Source organism: Stegostoma tigrinum, chromosome 32 (genome assembly GCF_030684315.1).
Source record: "Stegostoma tigrinum isolate sSteTig4 chromosome 32, sSteTig4.hap1, whole genome shotgun sequence".
In the NCBI taxonomy this organism is placed as follows: Eukaryota; Metazoa; Chordata; class Chondrichthyes; order Orectolobiformes; family Stegostomatidae; genus Stegostoma; species Stegostoma tigrinum.
This window is the reverse complement of record NC_081385.1, coordinates 8,770,517-8,792,757: the sequence shown is the minus strand read 5'-3', so window position 1 is coordinate 8,792,757 and position 22,241 is coordinate 8,770,517. Positions and strand designations below refer to the sequence as shown.

Sequence of the window (22,241 nt, the reverse complement as noted above, 5' to 3'; positions counted from 1 at the left end):
TGATTCTATGACATGACAGGAAACAAAGTCGTCTGAAAGTACAGCATATTCCACACTTACTTATCCATGCTGACTTCCTCATCTTCAGTTCTGGGAACTGGGGACCTGCCGCAATTGGAGTCCTGAAGACATTGAAACAAAATGAAACAATTTATCATTGGACTTTGTGGCAAATAACAACAGAGTATTAAATGAACAAGCTGTTGGAATGCTTGTCTGAAACATTAAAATTAAACTTTTAGACATTATAAAATATGCTGAGTAAGAAATGCACATGTGTATTATGTTCTCTCAGAAACAAAGCTTTATACAACAGATTTAATTCAGAAAAATAAGCAGATCCAAAGTAATTTCATTCATTTGCATGGAAACAGTACAGGAGTCTACTTCCTCAAAACTGTCTGCTTCGATCATCGAGGAATAGAGAGGCTCAATATAGCTTCTACCTTTTCTCTGTACTGCACAGACAGTTTCAGTCTAATAATTACTTGGTTTGTGGCCAAACCCAACATTTTAATTGGTAATCTTACTTAGGCAGACCAGAAGAACAGATAGTTTCAGAAATGGCAAATGCTGCTGTGGTAAATGAGGGAATATTTCTCTTCTGAGGCTGGGTGAAAAGGTAGTAATAGCTTTGCCCTTCATTTGGCTGTGTCACAAATGAAACAGGAAAACTTGATGCTGATAACAAGCAATAAATGTGCTAAAAAAAAATTCCTTATGAACTGAATTAAAAGAAAATAGAGAACACTGAAAATTTGAAAAAGTGCCAATTCTAATGAAGAATGTCTCTATAAAACCTTAGCTTTTCCATCTATTTCTAAGATTCAGCTATCTTTATGGAGCACTTTTTATACTATATTACAGACAATCTTTGATTGAATGGGAAACACAAGTGTACTGACCCTTAAAGATGTCGAATCTCAACATTAGTAAGACAGTATCTGAAACCTACTGAACAACTGCAAAATGCACAAGTCTGATCAATTGTTGAGATATGTGGCAAAAAGTTAAGGGTATAAAAGTTAAGAAACTTGGAATTTCTGGGTTCATAAGGCTTAATTAAAAATGTAGGGCTAAAAAGAGGTCACGTTTGCTTTTAAACTTCACTCTCACCGATTTAATGTGCAGGTTTAAATCCTCAATATGAAGTTCACCCTCTTCTGCATCACCAGAGGTTTCGTTGATTACAGGCACTTCCTTTAGCATCCTTTGTTTCTTTCTGATTGTCACCTCTAACTCACTGCAAAATAGTATTTCTTTTTAGAATTACATTAAGTACTGTTTGGCTATGGATGCCACATCTTAATACATGTGAAGCAAATGTGATTGTAATATAGTCTAATGTTGCTTTTAAAAGAAAAAGCATTTTAAAAATTGATATTTTATTCTAAGACCTTTCTTGCATATTTCTGACAGGCCTTATACTTCAAATCTCCTGCTGCCGTGGCAAATATACCCCCTTCAATCAAAATCACCAAGATCAAATCAACTAGGCGTTCGCCTCATAGATACCAGAGAAATTTATTATGAATAGAATGATGCCTGTATTTTCTATAGAATTACTTCAGCTATTGAGTTCAAATTAATTTGCCAAATTTGAAAAGCTTTGCAGCCATTCCTGAGAGATGGGATCAGGTATTATGTCTGTAAGTGTGCAACATCAGGCAACAATTCAGGAACCTTCCTCCCCTTCCCTCTGACCCCACCTCCTGTCGTGTATTTACCATCCCTTATGACTTGCTGCTCTCCGATGCTGAACATTCTGTACTCAAAGGTCTCAGTTTTATCCCTGTGCATCCCCACCTTAAATGGGTTTCGGACACGGCAAGACGTTGAACTTTTCTTCCATCGCCTTTGTTTCTGTGCCCATTTCTTTGGGCAAGACTCCTCTACCTGTTCCACGGGTCACTTCACCCACCGCCAACCCATTGGCATTTTACCTGCCCTCGACCTGTTCCTTGAGAACTATCAATGTGACACTGGTCATCTCAATTTCTCTGACCCCTAACCCATTCCAAACTATCTCCATGTGAACACTCTGTGATCTCAGATCCATCCGTTACTTTATAATTAAGCCTGCTGACAAAGGTGGTGCTGTTGTGGTTTGGTGGACTGACCCTTACATTGCAGATGCTGAGCGCCAGCTCGCAGACACCTCCTCTTATCTCCCCCTGGACCATGACCCCCAACACAGAACATCAGGCCATTGTGTTCACCATGGGCACTAATCTCTTTTCATCCAGTGATCTCTCCCTCCCCTGCCTCATATCTCAGTCTCCCAACCCTGCACAGCTCGCTTTGACCTCCTTCTCAAAATCCACAAACAGGACTGCTTGGGCAGACCCATTGGCATTCACTGTTCATTTGGTTTTTATGACTGCAAATCTGTTTTTTTCATCTACACTTACGGCTTGTTTTGATATGGTATCACAAAATGTTGAGGTTTACCAAATCAATATTATGAGTGACATGGTGAGATGCGTGGCAGAATTAAGCGATAATGCTCTTATCTCAATATCAAAATGCTCTTGCGTCACCTTTCACGCTTTTCCCAAGCGGTGCGATGAGATTGTCGCTAGGCAGAGGCAAGGATGAACTCTTGTTAAATACCTTGTTAACATCACAACTCACCTCATGCATATTCAGACTGCATTTTATCCAAATTCACCAAACATGCTAGATGTCAGAAAAAGTTGCAGGAAATCACAGCATCTACCTGATGGATTCAACTGGCCACTTGCTCTGAACAAAATCCATGCAGGACACTGGGCAACATCATCTCAGGGCATGATCCATGGGCACCAGCTGCAATCATCATTTGTCTGTGGATATTGACACGTGCCAACCCATTATCACCATCTTGGCGCGGTTCATTGAAGGCACTCCAAAAGTACAGACTTGTATTGCAGAACACACCAGCAACTAGCACTGAAAGGCTGCAGTGGGGGCACTTTGAGCACTGGTACACACCCAGCTCACAGGTAGAATCAAGCTACATCTCGGGGCTTGATCTTTTAGTGCTCACTCATTTAAATGCCTATTTATACGCTCAAAGCATCCCTTCTTTGCTTTGTGCCAATTAATGCTGTCATAGAAACACGCAGCTTGCCTTGACACTAAGCAGTCCTCATCCATAGCAATATGCAAATGCTACGGGCGGTGACAACATTTCAGCAATAGCACTGAACACTTGTGCTGCAGAAACTGCCGCTTCCCTAGCCAATCTGTTCCAGTACAGTTGCAATATTGGCATCCACCTAACAATGTGGAAAGTTGCACAGGTACGTCCTGTAGATAAAAAGCAGTATAAATCCAACACAGGCAAATCACCGCCCCAACAGTCTACTCTTGACCATCGGTAAAGTGTCTGAATGTGTCATCAACAGGGCTATCAAGCTGTACCTGCTCAGCAATGATCTGCTTACAGACCCCCTGTTTGGGTTCGACCAGGGCCACTCAGTTCCTGATCTCATTACAACCTTTTGTTCAAACAAAGACAAAAGAGCTGAATTCCAGAGGTGTGGCAAGAGCAACTGCCCTTGACATCACGGCTGCATTCAACTAAGTTTGGCATCGAGGAGGCCCAGTAAAACTGGTTATCAGGGACAAACTCTCCACTGGGTGGAGTCATACATGGCACAGTGGAAGTGACAATAAAAACTGCAGATGCTGGAATCCAAGGCAGACAAACAGGGGCTAAAAGATCACAACAAGCTAGGCAGCATCTGAAGAAGAGGACAAGTCAACGTTTCAAGTATTACCCTTCTTCAGAATTGGATGTGGTGGTAGCTGGAGCTGCAGACAAAGGAAGGGGAGAAGTGGGAGAGCAGAATGGTCGTGATAGGGCAATAGGTATGACCTGGTTGATCGACGGAAGGGATGAAACCAGTTGGTGGCTGGAAGGAAGGGTCAGAAGGTGGAATGGGAGGGAGGAGGTGGGACTGGAAAGCGAGCCAGGGCAAGAGCAGCAAGGTCATTTCAAATTGGTGAATTCAATATCAAGTCCTCTGGGCAGTAGGTTGTCCAGGTGGAAGTTAATCTTCAAATTTGCATTCTGTGTTTATGCAAAACTGGAGGAGGCTGAGGACAGACATGTAGGAGGGGGGCTGGGGGTGGGAGGGCAGATTTGAAATGGGTGGTGACTGGGAGGTTAGGCTGGCTGTTGCAAGCCAAGTGAAGATGGCGAGACGGCACACAGTCTACGTTGGGTCTCACTGACGTAGGGAAGACCCACTAGTTGAATGCAGCTGTGATGTCAAGGGCAGTCATTCTCCCCACAACTCTGGAACAACAGATGTAATGGACCCGGTTAGAGGAGATGCAGATGAAGCTCTGTCTCACTTGGAAGGGCTGTTTAGGGCCCTGGATGGAGGTGAGGGAGGTAGTGTGTGGGCAGGTGTTGCATCTTTTACAGTTACAGGGGAAGGTACCAGGTGGGTAGGAGTGGTTGGTGGGGAGTGTGGCATGAACAAAGGAGTGGCAAAGGTAATGGTCCTTGTTGAAGTCAGAGACAGGTGGGGAGTGGAAAATGTTCTGGGTGATGGGGTCTAATCCGATTTGGCGAAAGTATTTGAGGATGATACTTTGGATGCAAAGGCTGTTGGGGTAGAAAGTGAGGACAAGGGGGACCTTGTCTTTATTATGTTTGGAGGTGGGGGGATGGATGGTGGTTAACAGCTGAGGAGCAGAGAAGGGATGAGGTGCAGAGGAGGGCTATTTGGATGACAGAGAGGGGGAAAGAGCATTGTTTGAAAAAGGCAGACATCTACGATGCTTTGGAGTGGACAATCTCCATATCAGGGCAGAGTGATGGAGATGGAGGACAGAGATGCTAACCAGACTGTGAATTCACTGTCTCAACAGTGGGGTGTCAGTATCTGAGCTGGTGTTGGGGGTAGGAAGCTGCCTTGCCAATACTTCCTCTGAGGCCTTGGTGCACCCATCCATAGAGGCCCAGCAGGTGGTTCTTTTGCAGCTGGCCACCTCTCTGGAAATGCTATTGGAATGCCGGCAGAACCTGCAAGATGAAAAAAAAGACAGGAAGGCATGTGGCCAGTGTTTGCAAATGGTATGAAATGACTGAGAGTGGTAGAAGGTTTAATGGGAAAGTGGCAGTGGTATGCAAAATGGTACTTACTCATTTGGCAGGCCATGGATGTCTCAGCATCCCTGCAAAAACAGTCTTGGTTAACTCATCAGGTGAGGATTCCAGGGGTGAGGGCATAAATGTTACGCATGTCCCACCACCCATATGGATTATCTTTGCCCTTTTATAGGATATCTTCTCCCGTAATGATGAAGGGGTGGAAATAAGTGCAGACAGTGAGTGACACAACTGTTCGCCTTTGTATACGGAGGAAAGGCAGGGAGATGATCTGACAGATTAAGAGGCCATGCGGGATTAGTAGTGTGAAATGCTGAGGGGTAACAGTAGGTGAGGAAGTGTGCTGCAGGCTACAATGAGGGTGAAGGGGCCTAGGTGGGAGCTGGGTACAGTAGCAGACAGAAATTGAGTGGGAGGTGGAAGAGAGGTGTATGTGGTGGAACAGAGTTCTGCCCGGCAGAACAGAGGCCATTGACCTTCTTTCAGCATTGCTAGCCATTCTTCTGTACCCTGGAGATGGCAGAGACCCAGTCAGCAACCTTAGGCTAGACTGGCAGCACGGTCTCCTCTGCTGATTCTCCAGGAAAAGGGCAGCTTTCTTTTGCACCATCCCATCACCATGACATCCACATCCCTGCTGTTAAAATGCTAAACTTTCCCTTCTCCACCACGTTGCGCATTGAGGAGTAGGGCAGATTTGAAGTGCTAGTGTCCATCTGGGCACACTGCAATCTTTTAAAAGATAGCTTGCAATGAAGTGATGCGGGTCATTGGGTGAAAACTGTTGAGTAACAAGTTGTTTCAAGAAATCAGAGTGAGAGATGCCGTAGGGTAACTAATGAGGGGAGTTTGTCAAGATAGGGAGAGAAAATTTTCTAGGTATTGCAGCAAGAAATCATCTGAAAAACGTGACGCAACTCAGACTTAGCCCAAAAAAAACAAGATTAGAATCCTCTGTTCTTTGAAGTCCAAGCATCTCTTTCTTCCAACTCTCACCGTACGAAAGCATGATACCTAAGTTTATTCTGGAGTTTCTGGCTTTCTTTCTGGAGTGCATCAACCTCCAGGTGAAGATCCACCTGTTGGTCCTGTAGCTTATTCAAGTTCAGGCGGGCCTTCCGGATTGAATCCTGTAATGTGGAATGTTCACGTTTTGACTGTTCAACTTCTTGTTTGCTTGGTCGTGAAAGGATTTCCTGTATGAGTATTGAAAAAAAATGCACAGAAAATATAAAAATTGTTAAAAATTTGAAACACATATCTGAAGGCAAAGATTCATGATTAACATTTGAAAATCCACATAGCTACTGATTTTTATTTTACATACATACTTTATCATTTTATTTTTTAAAATTTATAGGGAGATGAGGAGGATGTGGGAATGCAAGCTTGTGGTGGGGAAATCTGGAAAAGTCAGCAATACAGAGGTCTTGCTACATTTCAAGGGTGCTTCTTATTAGCACTTATTTTAAATTAGGTCCTCTCCTCAGCAGATTTCTGGGCAGGTAACCTAGAGTTCCAAGAACTGCAACAAAAACAGACATTGCTGGCGAAACTCAGCAGGTCTGGCAGCACCTGCGGGATGAAAACAAAGGAAATGTTCCCAGTCCACTGACTTCATCAGAACTCTCATTCAAAGAAGTGCAGCTGGTATTTTGAGGATTGGTTGCTTGGAGGGGATGTGGTCAGAATACAACAGCCGAGAGTGAAGAAGAAGCCTGATCTCCAGAGGTGAGTCTATAAACAAGGAGACTACTTTTGCTCTTCTTGGGTTGGGGCAGGGTTCCTATTTTAATTTAATATCCACTCCAACCACCTCTTGCAATAATGGTGATGATGGTGGAAGAATGAATATACTACCCCACCTCCCCACCGAAACATGCACAAAGGTTTGCCCAATGCTAAGCAGAATAGAACAAGATCGGGGCAATCTAAAGAAACAGAAATTGGTGCAAATAGATGCCAGATCAATCATTCTGGAAAAAGAATTGATTTGAGCACAGGATTACACCCAAATGCATCCTGGATGATCTGTTACCAGCCACCTTGCAGTTCCTATCATATAGAATTCCAGCAAGGAGGCGTATACTTACAGTTTGGTCCTTTTCCAACTGCTCCTCTTCAGCATGAAGTTGTTGCCTTTTCAGTTTCAATGACATTTCCTGACAACAGTTCAAATTTCAAAGTAAACTGCCTGGTTTTAATAATCCAAAATTTGACAATATAGCTATTTTTGTCATGTAAACAGCTGTCAAGTATGGGCTGATTTGGCCGCTGTTGACATTCAAAATGTCTCAACAAAGCAGGACAGCAATCAACAAAGGCTCATTCTGGATGCATATACCAAGAATGGGCTTTCTCATTTCTAAGCTTTTTAAGGTTTATATACAAAAGATATTAAATTGTTATTTTAAGAAATAGGAGACAGGTGTTGAAATAGTCCTCTGGCCAGCTTGAGGTGATCAAAATTAGTCATGGAGCCAAAGTTAATCATAAAACCCTAGAGACTGCAGCAAAAAGTATGCTATACTGCTCATCAAACCTGCTTCACCATTCAATGAGATCATGGTCAAAAATCACCGACGCCAGGTTATTGTCCAACAGGTTTATTTGAAAATGTATGCTTTCAGAGCTCAGCTCGTTCCTCAGGCAGTGTGTGTGAGAGAGCGGGTATAAGAGACAGAATTTATGAGCAGAAAGATAACGACATAATCGTGCTGAATCTTTAATCAATTAGGAAGGAAACTATTGATCAAAATGTAAAATCTAGATTCCTTTCAAGTCACTGTCCCAAGATAATTAATGTTTTATCAATGTATCAAGAGATGACATCTCAGGTCAGACAATGCATTTTAGGGTTGAGATCTTGCTTAGAACTAGGATCACCAAGATCTTCCCTTGGCCTCAAATTCTCGGCTTTAAACAATAGCTGATCATTAAACAGATCATTGTTCGCAGCAAACTACTCAGCCTTCAGGACCACAACACCACACAACCCTGCCATGGTAACCTCTGCAAGACATATCAGATCATCGACATGGATACAACCATCACACATGGGAACACCACCTACCAAGAACATGGCAGATACTCATGTGACTCGGCTAATGGTGTCTATCTCATACAATACAGGCAAGGATGCCCAGAGGCATGGTATATTGGCAAGACCATGCAGACGCTATGAAAATGGACAAATGGTCAATGCACAACGATCACCGAACAGGGGTGTTCCCTCTCAGTGGGGGAACATTTCAGGGGTCGAGGACATTCAGCCTTCAATCTTCGGTTAAGTGTCCAAGGCAGACTTAGAGATACTCAAAGCAAAATTGTTCAGCACAGGCTGATAGCTAAGTTCCCTATCTACAAGGTTGGCCTCAATCGTGATTTTAGCCCCATGTTGCGCTGCAGGTGACTCCACCACACGAGATACTCTCACACACATACACACTTTCTCAAGCATACGCACATACTCAACTCTCCCTGTCTCTCTCACACATACATGGACATATGAATTATTTCATTCAACATGCTCATGTAGTTGCATGTACATTCTGTTTTGCTCAAAAAGAACCTGACCCCATTTAAAACAGTCAGATTCTAAGCATGTACTCACACCTAAAATGTACGGTCTGACCTGAGATGTCATCTCTTGTATACACTGATAAAACTTTTAATTATCTTGGGACAATGGCTTGAAAGAAATCTAGATTTTGCATTTTAATCAAGAAGTTTCCTTCCTAAGTGATTAAAGATTCAACTAGAGGCAGCCAGTTTTAGAGTTGTTATCTTTCTGCTTAGAAATTCTCTGTCTTATATCCTCTCTGTCACACTATACCGGAGGAAGGAGCTAAGCTCCAAAAGCTTGCATTTTGAAATAAACTGGTTGGACTATTACTTGGTGTCGTGTGATTTTTGAACTTGTCCAACCCAGTCCAACACCAGCATCTCCACAAGAGTGATATCAAGGTTGATCTGATAATTCTCAACTGCACTTTCCTGTCTTTACCACACACCGCTTGATTCCTTTACTGATTAAAGATTTGTCTGTCTCAGCCTTCCATATTCTATTAATGACACAACCTTTATATTCAGTGAATAATTCCATGGATTAACTACCCTCTGTGGCAAGAAATTCCTCAACAATTTAAATGGGTGACTTCTTACTTTAAGATTATGTCCTTGAAGCTAGGTTCTCCCATAAAAAACAACCTTCCCGCATCTACCATTCAAGCTTCCTAAGGACATTATACGTATCAATAAGGTTATCTCTCATTCTTCTAGATTTCAATGAGTAAACAACTTAGTGAACAGGGCAACACAGTGGTTCAGTGGTTAGTACAGCTGCTTCACAGTGCCAGGGACCCACATTCAATTCCCTTCTCAGGTGACTACGAGGATTTTACCACATTCTCCCCACGTCTGTGTGGGTTTCTTCTGGGTGCTCCGGTTTTCTCCCACAGTTCAAAGAAACGCAGGTTAGGTGGATTGGCCACGGGAAATGCAGGCTTACAGGAATTGGGGAGCGGAATAGGTTTGGAGGGTCAGTGTGAGCCCAATAGGCCAAATGGCCTGCTCCCACAATGTAGGGATTCTCTGAACCTTCTCCAGTCAGCCTCTATTGCCTAATCCTGTCCTAACCTTCTGCAGCCTTCTGATCTCTTCTCCATTTAAATAATGTGTTTCCGGCCAAAGTACATAACCACACATTTTCCCACATTATATTCCATCTGTCAAAGTTTTGCCCAATTACTTAACCTTTCTATATCCCTCTGTAAACTCGGTCATTGTTATCAGTTGTCTTCCACTTATTTTTGTGTCATCAGCAAACCTGGCTATCATACATTCATTTCCCTGATCCAAATCATTAATACATACTGTAAATAATTGTGGCCCAGCACAGATCTCTGTGGCACTCCAGTAGTTACAGCTTGCCATCTCGAAAATGCTGCCTTTATCCCAAATTTTTGTCTTCTGTATATTGGTAAATCCTCTATCCTTGTTAATATACAACCTCCAACACTATGGTTCTTATCGAGTGGCCTTAGGTGCGGTGCCTTATTGAACAAATGCTGGACATCTAAATACAAGACCATAAGAAATAGGTAGGCCATTTGCCCCTTGTGCCTGCTCATTTCAATATTCCTCATGTGGTCCGCTTTCCTGCATTTTCCCCATAACACTTGATTCCTTTTATTGATCAAGAATTTATCCATCTCAGCCTTAAAAATAAAGGACTCAGCCTCCACAGCTCCCGGCACCAAGGAGTTCCAAAGACTCATAACCCTCTGAGGGATGAAATTCCTCCTCATCTGTGTCTTAAATTGGTATCCCTTAATTCAGAGATTAGACACTCTGGTACTAAAATTTCCGCTGAGGGGAAATACCCTCTCAGCATTTACCCTGTCAAGCCCCTTAAGAATCCTGTATGTTTCAATGGGATCACCTCTTATTCTTCTAAACTTCAGTAAGCACAGTCCCAGCTGTTTAGTTTTTGCTCTTAAGTCAATCCTTCCATACTGGGGATCATCCTAGTGAACCTCCTCTGAAATGGTATCTTTCCTTAGATAAGGAGGCCAGAACTGCTCATAGTACTCTAGGTGGGGTCTTGTCTGCATCGTGTACATTTGCAGTAAGACTTCCCTACTCTTACCTTCCAACAACCTTGAAATAATGGCCAACATTCCATTCGCTTTCCTGATTTGCTGCTGCACACTGTGCTAGCTTTCTGTGTTTTGTGCATAAGTACTCCCAAGTCACTTGGTGTTGCAGATTTCCGCAATTTTTCTCCATGTAAATAATAATCTGTCCTTTTGTTCTTCCTTCCAAAATGAACAACTTCACATCTTCTACTTCATATCACATCTACTGGTTCTGCTCTATCTAATCTGGTTGTGACTTCCTCGAAAATTATTTCTTTATTTGCCACAAGTTTCCTCCCTTTATCTACTATGATTCCACTTGCCTCTTAAATACTTCAACCTTACAATTTATTATAGACTTTTCACCCCACGAATACTATTTCTGATTTTGTACTTCTTTTAAAGCTATTTATCTGGCACCCTCCTGTTCTGATTAAACTGACCTGAAACGTTAACATTTTCTTTCCCTGCAGATACACTTAACGTGCTGTGCACTTTCAGCATTTTCTGTTATTTCTGAAACAGATCTAAAATTTTTCTTACACGTGAATTAGGAATAAGGCATTCCTCTCCCTTTTTTTAAGCAAAACCCCAGTTACTTTAAAACACAATATACTTTATGACTCCAAGATAATAAAATGTGAGGCTGGATGAACACAGCAGGCCAAGCAGCATCTCAGGAGCACAAAAGCTGACGTTTCGGGCCTAGACCCTTCATCAGAGAGGGGGATGGGGGGAGGGAACTGGAATAAATAGGGAGAGAGGGGGAGGCGGACCGAAGATGGAGAGTAAAGAAGATAGGTGGAGAGGGTGTAGGTGGGGAGGTAGGGAGGGGATAGGTCAGTCCAGGGAAGACGGACAGGTCAAGGAGGTGGGATGAGGTTAGTAGGTAGCTGGGGGTGCGGCTTGGGGTGGGAGGAAGGGATGGGTGAGAGGAAGAACCGGTTAGGGAGGCAGAGACAGGTTGGACTGGTTTTGGGATGCAGTGGGTGGGGGGGAAGAGCTGGGCTGGTTGTGTGGTGCAGTGGGGGGAGGGGATGAACTGGGCTGGTTGAGGGATGCAGTGGGGGAAGCTGCATCCCTCAACCAGCCCAGTTCATTCCCTCCCCCCACTGCACCACACAACCAGCCCAGCTCTTCCCCCCCACCCACTGCATCCCAAAACCAGTCCAACCTGTCTCTGCCTCCCTAACCGGTTCTTCCTCTCACCCATCCCTTCCTCCCACCCCAAGCCGCACCCCCAGCTACCTACTAACCTCATCCCACCTCCTTGACCTGTCCGTCTTCCCTGGACTGACCTATCCCCTCCCTACCTCCCCACCTACACCCTCTCCACCTATCTTCTTTACTCTCCATCTTCGGTCCGCCTCCCCCTCTCTCCCTATTTATTCCAGTTCCCTCCCCCCATCCCCCTCTCTGATGAAGGGTCTAGGCCCGAAACGTCAGCTTTTGTGCTCCTGAGATGCTGCTTGGCCTGCTGTGTTCATCCAGCCTCACATTTTATTATCTTGGAATCTCCAGCATCTGCAGTTCCCATTATCTCTGATACTTTATGACTCGTTGATGGATCCATGAACTTGTAATGGTTATTATGAATAACCAGTGAAGTCTTGTTTAGGTTTTTCAAACAAATGGTTGGTAACATGAATTTGAGATTACGAATCTGCCACAGTGAGTCTGAACTGGTTCTTGTTCTATGCATTCCCTTTCTACTTTACTCAACCCTGGGTGTCTAACTTACCTGGTTCTGCAGCAGACTGGACTTTGCTTTTAGATCTTTGATTCTCAACTCCAGCTGTTCCTCAGCCTCCTGAACTTTCAATTCCTGCAAATGTATAAATAAATCAGAAAATATGTTACCTATACAACCATACTTGAGCACAGACAGATTTTCCATAGTTTATAGGTAACTCTGTTCAGCTGTTAGAGTGCTAAAGATGAACAAAACTAAGTAGGAAACTTCCGGTAATGGGAACTCCTTGTTAAACAGAGGTCAGTTAAAGGGCAATTATAACAGGCTTTAAAGTTTAAACTCAAGGTCAATGAACAACGTTCCTATTTTGGACCTGTTTCACATCAACAAAGTGTGGCACTTTAAGTGTAGCGTAAACAACAGGGACTTTCCCATGGTAATGGAAAATGACTTTTAAGGCAAAAGGCTATGTGAATGCAAGATGCTAGGAAAGGCTTCTCAACAACTGTGGGACAGAGAAAAAAATACAAAGGTGCTTTGCCACAGGCATTTATGCAAACTTGTGGGGATGCCTTTCAGGGAAACAGACCAATGCAATAATTAAGGATAATACAGTTTGGAGCTGGAGGAGCACGGGAAGCAAGGCAGTATCAGAGCAGGAGGAAAGTTGACATTTTGGGTAGGGACTCTTCAGATATGGGGAGGGGAAAGGGAGCTCAGAAATAAAAAGAGAGACGAGGGGTGGGGCTGGGAAAGGTAGGTGGGATGGCAATAGGTGAGTGCAGGTAGGCAGTGGTGGGGAATGGTCAGTGAGGTCAAAGCGGCGGATAGGTAGGACAGATTGTGTCAGGTCAGGGAGACGGGGATGGGAGGGAGGGTGGGTTATGGGATGGAACAGGATTTTGAAGTTCAAGTTTCTTGAGTGCGGTTGGATCTACACTCATCCAGGCAAGCAGCAAGCATTCCTTCACACTTAAGTGTGTCTGGCAGATAATTTTGAAGGGACAGGAAGTGAGTTGTGCATTGTATGTCTCTGACCTACTGCTGTAGCCACACAATTGGTGTGGCTGTGCCAGCTCAGCTTCTGGTCAATGATCCACAGCATCTGCAGTACGTTTGGGCTGATACTAAGACTTTAAGAGGTGCTTTCTGCCCTGTTTCGTTTTAATGAGGAAAAGTTGAGGCAGAGGTGATGAGTGGTCTGCTCAAAGCCAATAAAGTGAACAGCCAGTCCTGATGAAGTGTCCCAACCCGAAACGAGAACTTTCCTGCTCCTCTGATGCTGCCTGACCTGTTGTGTTCCTCTAGCGCCACACTGTACTGACTGTGAGGTGTTGGGTTTCATTTTAAAGTTGGAACAATACAAGCTGTCTGAATGTGTGGTATTAGACTTCCAAAGAACCAAGATTTTTAGTTTTAGCCTTCTGCAGTTGCTAGGATGTTGAAGCTGGATGTGGAAGCTCTTATTCCTCTCTCTGTTACAGCTGAAATCTGGATTTCTCTTCTTGCTGCTAGAAATGTGACACAATCTAATTTACTGAATTTGTCTTTGCCAAAGGCACGTTTATGGGATGTTACTACATTGGAACAGTTATTTAGCAGTAGCTGATATAAATATTATTTTACTAAGGATTTCAATAAAGATACAGTTAAGCCAATTCATTGATTTTAATTTTATGTATATTTTAACGGCAGTGTAAGAATGAAGTATTTTGTTTACAACTGAATAGTTTGACAAATTGAATTGTATCTGAAATGCAATGCCTTACGCTTGCCTTTAAAATAAGAAAAAGTTAGAGTCTAAGCTATTTTCTTTATTTTGATGGCATTTGGTCCAGACCATCGCATTTTGCCTTTAAATATTTAAGCAGTTGTTTTCAACTGGAAAGCACAAATCTAAATGGGTCTGAGGACTTGGGACAACAAAAAAGTTCCCAACTAAAATAATTAATCCGTGGACCAAAGGGCACTAATTTCTTTTTGAAGTGGGTCGCAATCATACCTGTCTTTAAGGAAGCTCCCCAGGATCCCAGATGAGTGCACAGTGGGCAGTTTCTTAGGACTTTGGGTGAAGAGGTAATTTGAATACTTAGATAATAAAATGTGAGGCTGGACGAACACAGCAGGCCAAGCAGCATCTCAGGAGCACAAAAGCTGACGTTTCGGGCCTAGACCCTGCTCCTGAGATGCTGCTTGGCCTGCTGTGTTCGTCCAGCCTCACATTTTATTATCTTGGAATCTCCAGCATCTGCAGTTCCCATTATCTCTGATACAATTTGAATACTTAGTCAGTTTAATAAATCCTATACATATTATAGTCCATTTTGCTCCAAAATGAGAAATCATGCATGGCCACAGCTGCAGTGCTGGACCCACTTCTCCTAATCGTTGTCTCCAGAACTCTCTGTCTTGGCAGGGCATTGGAAAATTTAGATTGTTGGAGTTTATTAATATCGCAATGACAGTGTTAACAAGGTTGGAATATTTATATACATTCCAAAGGAATAACCTTCTTCCTGTTAAGAGAGTATTGCCAGGTTATGTTCAGACTTGCCAAACAATTACTTAAAAAGTGCTTTAAAAAAATGAATTTACTTGATGCAAAGTGCAAGGAATTGTTCCAGCTTATCTGGAAATGTTGCATGAGTCAATGTTCAAATGGTTCCTGAAGTAGGTAATGGTATTTTGTTGAGCTAATATGGAGAATGTACTGACCTCCAGAAGAACCTCCAAATTGCCTTGAACCTATCTGCATGTTTTGCACCTTACAAAGCTGTGGCAAACCACTGCACAAAAGCTTTATTTCACCTACTTTCTCTCTGTTTAATTTTCTTAGCTCATCAAGACGCTGTTCCATCTCCTGACGAAGCTCCAATAGTTCGCGCTCATGGAGCTGAGCTAATCGTTCATGTTCTTCCTGTAATTGCTTCAGGAGTCGAGCTCTCTGCTGCCTCTCCTAACAATGGTAATCAATGAGTGCATTGATCAGGACAAGCAAAGTGACGGATGTGGAAATATGGTGCCTGAATGCAACAGTCTTTTTAATTTCATCTTTATGTAGATAAATAAAACAGTTTGAAGTACAATTAAATGGGATCATGGTGAATTAAATCAAATCTGATAGCTATTTTTTGGTTGCTTGCAGCATCTTTAAATCAGGCAACTATTTATTGTTAACAATGGTTTACTCCCCTCCTGCCAGCAATGCAAGAATTTGTGAATGAGATAAGGTCAACTTTACGATCCCAACATCTGTATGAAGCCTTATTCTTAACCGAAGTAGCTAACCTTCAAAATCTTTAACATTTTACAAATGGATTACGGTAGCATGGATTTAGTAACACGCTGGAAGCTGAAGTTCTGCTTAGCTCATACACTCACCTCTTCTTCATACTCCTCCCTAATTCTCTCCATAGTTTGTTCGTGCTCTTGTTTAATTTGTTCTATTTTCCACTCATGATCTTTCTCGACTTCCACTTGTTTGTCTTGTAGTAAATCACTCAACTATAGAAAATTTCACAAGTATGTACAGCATTAAATGGTGTTCCGATGTCAGGATTAATTCAGTTCTTTTAGGTAATAAAATCAATGTAAAACTATAGAACAAAGCGCATCAATATAGAAGCATGTTTTGATCGGTTATCAGAAAAGTCTAAATATTTGACAAGGATAAATATGCATTTAATACACCTTCTCATGTAGTGATTGGGCAAAGGAGTGGATAACGAGATACTAATTTACATGTCCAAAATTAGTTTTGCAGAAGAGTCTTGTATCAGAACAGTCAAGTGCTTTGCCTGATGTTCAAAAGACCTTCCTTCCAACTCCATATGGAAGTGCCTGGGGCATACTTGCACCTCCTTGCCACTCTAAAAGAACAGGACAACATCACAGGCTAGAACCTTTGGGCTGCAATCTTAATATGTCTCAGCTGGAATACATGGAGTATTTGGACAAGCACATTCATTTTCAGAGCATTATCTCAGATTCTCCAGCATCAACAGTTCCTACTATCTCTGTAATCATTTTCATTGCACTTGTCTTGTCACATAAATCCTTCCAGTACAGAATGTGAACCATTGTGCTGCACTAGCATTTTGAAGGAGCTGCCTAATCTTATCCCACAGCCCAGACATTTCTCATATCAAGATGTGATATTGGTCAAACTACCCTATTTGATTACGCCGTTTCATGGTAGTATCTGGGACCATGGAAGGAAGTGGTTTATATGTCCTCTGTAAGGGATATAATTATGGAAATTAGTCATTTCATTACAGACGTTGCTCAACTATTTATAGCAGATGAATTTCTGGTTACATCCCAGCAGCCTGTCAGGTAAGTGCTAGGAGGATGTATTTCTCTAGATAGTAGCAGCCACGAGGATTGTTGTTGAACAGGTCAAATGTCCTTGTTGTTTGTGGTTTCATGTCAACTTTACAGCTGCAATGTGACTTGGCTTTCTGGAATCAGTTACTTGCAAGGCCATGTGTAAACTTGGAAAGACTGATCAGAGTTGACACAGTGCCTAGTCTGCTCAGAACAGCCCAAGTTGAAGAAGACAACTACGGCAAGTCTTAGGCCTCTGGTCTTAGGCCTGTGAGGAACCCAAGATCCATTTAAGTGCCCTTCAGGGATACCTAAAGAAAAAATTACCAGACCCTTACTTCATGTGCCATTGAGTATTTATGAGTAGATTTTACACCTGAGAAGTTGTTTATTTTCTACAGTATGGTCTCCATTCAACGAGTTGAGCTTGTACCCTACAGATGTCCAAAATCAACGATGCTTTGAGAAGGGCGATGTGAAATAGGGAGAAGTGATTAAGTTTTACTTTGCAGTTTCTTCAGCTTGTACTCTGTGGATGTCTAGGAGTTCTGAGGCCAGCACAAATAGGAGATGAAGAAGTGTTTGCTTGGGTCCATAGTGAAAGAAAGATATGGTGACACAAAGCCATTCATGCATCCAGTGTGAAGGTGAATGTAGCAATCAATCCAGTTCTTGAAAATACTTTAGACCATTGCCTTGAACATCACAAGAAAGAAAATGATCCATAAAATGCATTTTCAGTGCTTTGAAAGAAGGGAAAGATGGGTACTCTTATTGCAGTGAATCTCAGAATGGCCACTACACGAGACAGATCTATATAAAGGACATGGCCCAATTCTTATTAATTAATCTTTAAAGTCCAGCATGACATAAATGAATTTGCAGCTACAGAACACTCTTAGTTGAATTGCACAGCTTGCAATGATCAATTTGTTATTATGCAATGGCAGTCAATTGTCCATAAATTACATAACTGTACAAAGTCTTCGTAATTCTATGGAGTCTTTTAAAGGAGTATTTTGAAGGACATTTTTATACTTAAATTCATGAAAAAATATCAAAATCAGGGAATACATTATCAAACTGCACAATTCCTTCTACAACAGTTTGGAGAACACATGGCTGCTTACCTCTCGCTCAAAGTCTGCAATTTGTTGCACATTCTTCTGTGCTTTCTGAATGTCTCGCTGGAGCTGGGCTTCCTCATTATTGTGGGCATCAGCCATTTGTTTCCGAAGATTAGAAAGTAGCTTGGAACAGAAGCAGAAGTGAATAGTTCCAAGACCATTAGCTTAAACACTCAATTAATGATGCACCTGATTAACTTTTTGAAGATCAATTTTTTAAGATGGTCATGTTGATTGTCAGGCACTGAACAATATTCAAGTACAGCTCTATGACAATGAACATCCTTCTTTGGAAGGCCAACAATGAATTTTGTTTTTACTGAATGCAATTGCATATGTGGGAGGTCATTTCCTCCATCCTGATAACATGTTACTGGTCACATGACACTTAGCAAATTATGAATGCAAAAGTGTCGCTACATCTCCTCCAGTGATACTTTGTTCTGCACATATTAAATCTGCTCTCTTACCATGTTCTAACAATTCTCTCATTGTATCAAGATTTGACAGTGTATGACAATGACATAAATAGTTTGGAGGTGGAGATTAGTCCAAAATAAAGGGAAGGTGAATTAACATTACTGGCAATGGAAGGTGGCTTTAATAATACATGCTAACAGTTAATGCCAGACCAACTTTGTTATATCACGACCACGAGCATCACCAAATCTTCCAAAATAATTTGCTTGAACTGAAATCTCTCAGTGAAATTGAGAAACGTTTGGCCTTATCACAGAAGGACCAAAAGGGAGAACTTTCAAAAGTTGAAGACAATTCAGTTATCATCTAAATCTAGCTCTTTAAATAATTTCTGTTCCATCAGTCAGCTCTAAAATAGGCCAAACATTAATTGGTCACTGCACATCTCTTAAATAGCATCAAAAGAATTTACAGCATAAAAACAGGACATTCTGCTCAACTGGTCTACACTACACTAAGATGCATATAAGCCTCAGCTAACTTTAATGCATCATTTTACACAGCCCTCATACTCTCACATTATCTTCTATCTCTTGTGTGCAGCAAATCTTCCCTTAATGTGTTAATACTGTCTGCTCCATGTAGTAATGATTGTCACATTCCTTCCATGGCTTAAATTACTTCCTCCTAAATTCTTAATTTCATCTGTAGTATTGGAAAGAGGCCATTCAGCCCATCATGTCTATACCGGCTGTCTACAAAAGCAATTGAACTTGTTCCAAACCCTGCAAAATTTAATCTCTATAAAATTATCCAATTTTTGACAGCCATGATAGAATGTGTTGGAGGCAAATTCAAAGGCAGGCCACTGCAGATCCAAATTACTCACCACATCGAAACATTTTTTCCTTGTGTCACCTTTGGTTCTTCTTCCTTTTTCACATTTTCTGGTTCTTAATTCTACTGTCAATGGCAAGTTACTTCAAATGTATTCTGTCCAAACCTCTTAGGATGTGAATATTTTCATCAAAATCTCCCTAACACCTTCACCAAGGACAACACCACCAGCTTCTCTAACCTAATTTTGTACTTGAAATCATTAGTCTCAAACTACACTCGTGAGGATGCAAAATGGATTTACTAATACCTTCAGATGCTACATAATGTACGGTGCTCAGAATTACACGATACTCCAGCTAAGGCCAAACTAGTGTTAGCTAAAGTTTTATCAGAACTTCCTTGCCTTTGTACTCTATTCTTATATTTGTAATCTCCAGGATCCTAGATATTTTACCAAATGCTTTTACAATCTGCCTTGTCAACTTTAATGAGTTGTGCACATATAACTGAGATCTTTCATAACTGAGATCTTTCAACTCCTTCTCAGTCTTTCTAACAAAATGTATCGCTACATAGCTCAAGCTCCATTACAGATAATACAATTTGCTACTTAGCTACTTAATTTGAAAGCTTGTATGATTAGATTAGATTAGATTAGATTAGATTAGATTAGATTCTCTACAGTGTGGAAACAGGCCCTTCGGCCCAACAAGTCCACACCGCCCCTCGCAGCATCCCACCCAGACCCATTCCCCTGTAACCCACACACCCCTGAACACTACGGGCAATTTAGCATGGCCGATCCACCTAGCCTGCACATTTTTGGGCTGTGGGAGGAAACTGGAGCACCCGCAGGAAACCCATGCAGACACAGGGAGAACGTGCAAACTCCGCACAGGCAGTTACCCGAGGCTGGAATCGAACCCGGGTCCCTGTGCTGTCAGGCTGCAGTGCTAGCCACTGAGCCACCGTGCCGCCCCAAGTCGTCTTCCTGTAATTTGGAGGAATGCATCATAATTAATTGCACCCTGCAAATTTGGTATTATTTTGAAGCAACACCCATAATCGTGAATCTTATTAATTTATATATAGTAAGAGCAACATGAATTTATACAGTCCCTTTCATAACTTCAGGGCAATAGTGGTACATCTCACCAGAGTAGCATGTTGGAAGTCAAGCTCTGCTATTCCCAGAGTCATCACAAAAGTTAAAATTTTATAAAAGCCACAAAATCTGTAATTTATCTAACAGACACAGATTACAAGAAAACACACATCATGTTACTGCACTTAACAAGAATAACTATTTATTACAAATACAGGTAAAGAACTATGAACTGTTGACATATAACTCAATTAGTTAAAACTCTAATCATCTTCCAAATCACTCACTCTCTCACACACACATGAAAGAGCTGTGTTATGGGTGGAGAGGACAAATAACTAGACAAGCAGTTACATGATCCAAATCCTTAGGATTCAATGGAGGGGATCTTTCAGTTCCCCAAATCCTTTAGTTCTTTCACTTCTTCACAGGAGGCATGAAGCAATTAGTTCACGAGTTTCTGACTTACTGAGCTATAGTAATAACTGGTAGGAGTAAATAAATTGGCTTCCTTCAGGCTTATTTTACTGGAATGACACATCAGCTGCCATTTCAGTAGCCTGAGGCTTCTGAGATAATTGTTCATATCAGCAAGCTTTTCAGCTATGAAGGAACCAACTAAAACGTCATAGTGGGGCCTTTGGTATCTACAACTGGTTACAACTCAACAAACCAATCAGCAACCTGCTGCCAGCTGAATCCTACTTTGTATACACCTCCCAGCTCATCTTCCCACACTGCTTGAAGAAAGCAGCAAAGCAAACACCATACATTATAAGGTTCAGTAACTTCTTTTTTAAAGTACAGCAATTTTCTTTTCCCGCCCTCAGTCCTTTAATGCAAACAGTCCCTTTTCTCAATTTAGTCCAGAAGCAAAAGTGAAGTAAAATATAAAGATACACACAGTCTTAATTTCTGGAAGACTTTTGATAAGGTGATAAATAAAATGTTACTGCACAAGATAGGAGCTCACAGTATTGGGGATAATATATGAGCCTGGATTGAAGACTGGTATTGTACAGACGGCAAGAGTTGGAATTAATGGGACTTTTCAGCTTGGAAAAGTATATCTAGTGGAGTCTCACAAAGATCAGTCCTAAGATCTCAATTACATACTACCTAACTTGACAATTGTCTAAATTTGCTGATGATACAAAGTTAGATCGAAGGACATGTTGGGATAAGGACATAAGAAATCTGAAAGTGGATATAGGACAGGTTGAGTGAGTGGCTTAAAAAAAAAGCTTAGCTGATAGAACTTAAAGGAGGCAAGTGTGAAATTACGCACTTTGATAGTCTACCTTTTGATTCGTTCTATCATTTAAGGGGAGAGAGACTCTAAAAAGCACAGGGATGTAGGTGTTCTTGTGTAAGTAATTAAGGCAGAGAATGGAATCTTGGCCTTCATTGAAATTTAAAATAGGAAAGGAATTATTTTATTCATCCACTAGGCATGGGCTTCTCCAGCTGTGTCAGGATTCCTTGCCTATCCCTAAATGCCCCTGACCTCAGTGACTTGCTAGGGCCACTTCAAAGGGCAGTTAAGAGTCAAATACATTACTGTGTCTCTGGAGTCACATGTAGGACAGACCAGGCAAGGACGATATTAGTGAAGCTAATGAGCTTTTACAATAATCAAAAGCCATTGTGTTACTGATAGGCTAGCTTTTAATTAACCAGGCAGTTACTAGCCCATGCTAGGACTATGCCAGTGTCTCCCCCTTAACTACTGTACAGGGTGTTAGTGAGGCAGCACTTGGGGTACTGAGTACAGTTTTGGTCCTGGTACTGACAAAATGGTATATTGCTATAGCAGACAATACAAAAGAGATTCACTGGGCTGATTCCTGGGTTGAAGGGGTGGAGTTCTGAAGAATGGTTCACCAGGTTAGACTCACAATCATGGGAGTTTAGGAAGGGGTTATGTAATCTTATTGAAAGATACGAGATTCTAAGAGGGCTTGATGTTATGAGATCCTTCCAC

At 41.8% G+C, this 22,241-nt stretch overlaps 1 protein-coding gene across 11 annotated transcripts in view; it reads right to left on the bottom strand.

Moving 5' to 3' along the window:
• The window catches only part of LOC125466890 (centrosomal protein of 164 kDa-like), a 283,480-nt gene that overhangs the window by 32,724 nt on the left and 228,515 nt on the right, over positions 1-22,241 (bottom strand). For 8 of the 11 annotated variants that reach the window (XM_059639128.1, XM_059639131.1, XM_059639134.1 and 5 more), the window contains 8 exons: positions 17,896-18,015; positions 15,821-15,943; positions 15,252-15,395; positions 12,488-12,571; positions 7,201-7,269; positions 6,104-6,303; positions 1,117-1,243; positions 61-122 (listed from right to left, as the gene is read on the bottom strand). In XM_059639128.1, coding sequence (XP_059495111.1) covers positions 61-122; positions 1,117-1,243; positions 6,104-6,303; positions 7,201-7,269; positions 12,488-12,571; positions 15,252-15,395; positions 15,821-15,943; positions 17,896-18,015 — 929 coding nt within the window. The remainder of the gene's footprint in view (positions 1-60; positions 123-1,116; positions 1,244-6,103; positions 6,304-7,200; positions 7,270-12,487; positions 12,572-15,251; positions 15,396-15,820; positions 15,944-17,895; positions 18,016-22,241) is intronic. The other 3 variants (XM_059639132.1, XM_059639135.1, XM_059639136.1) reach the window with 2 other exon arrangements.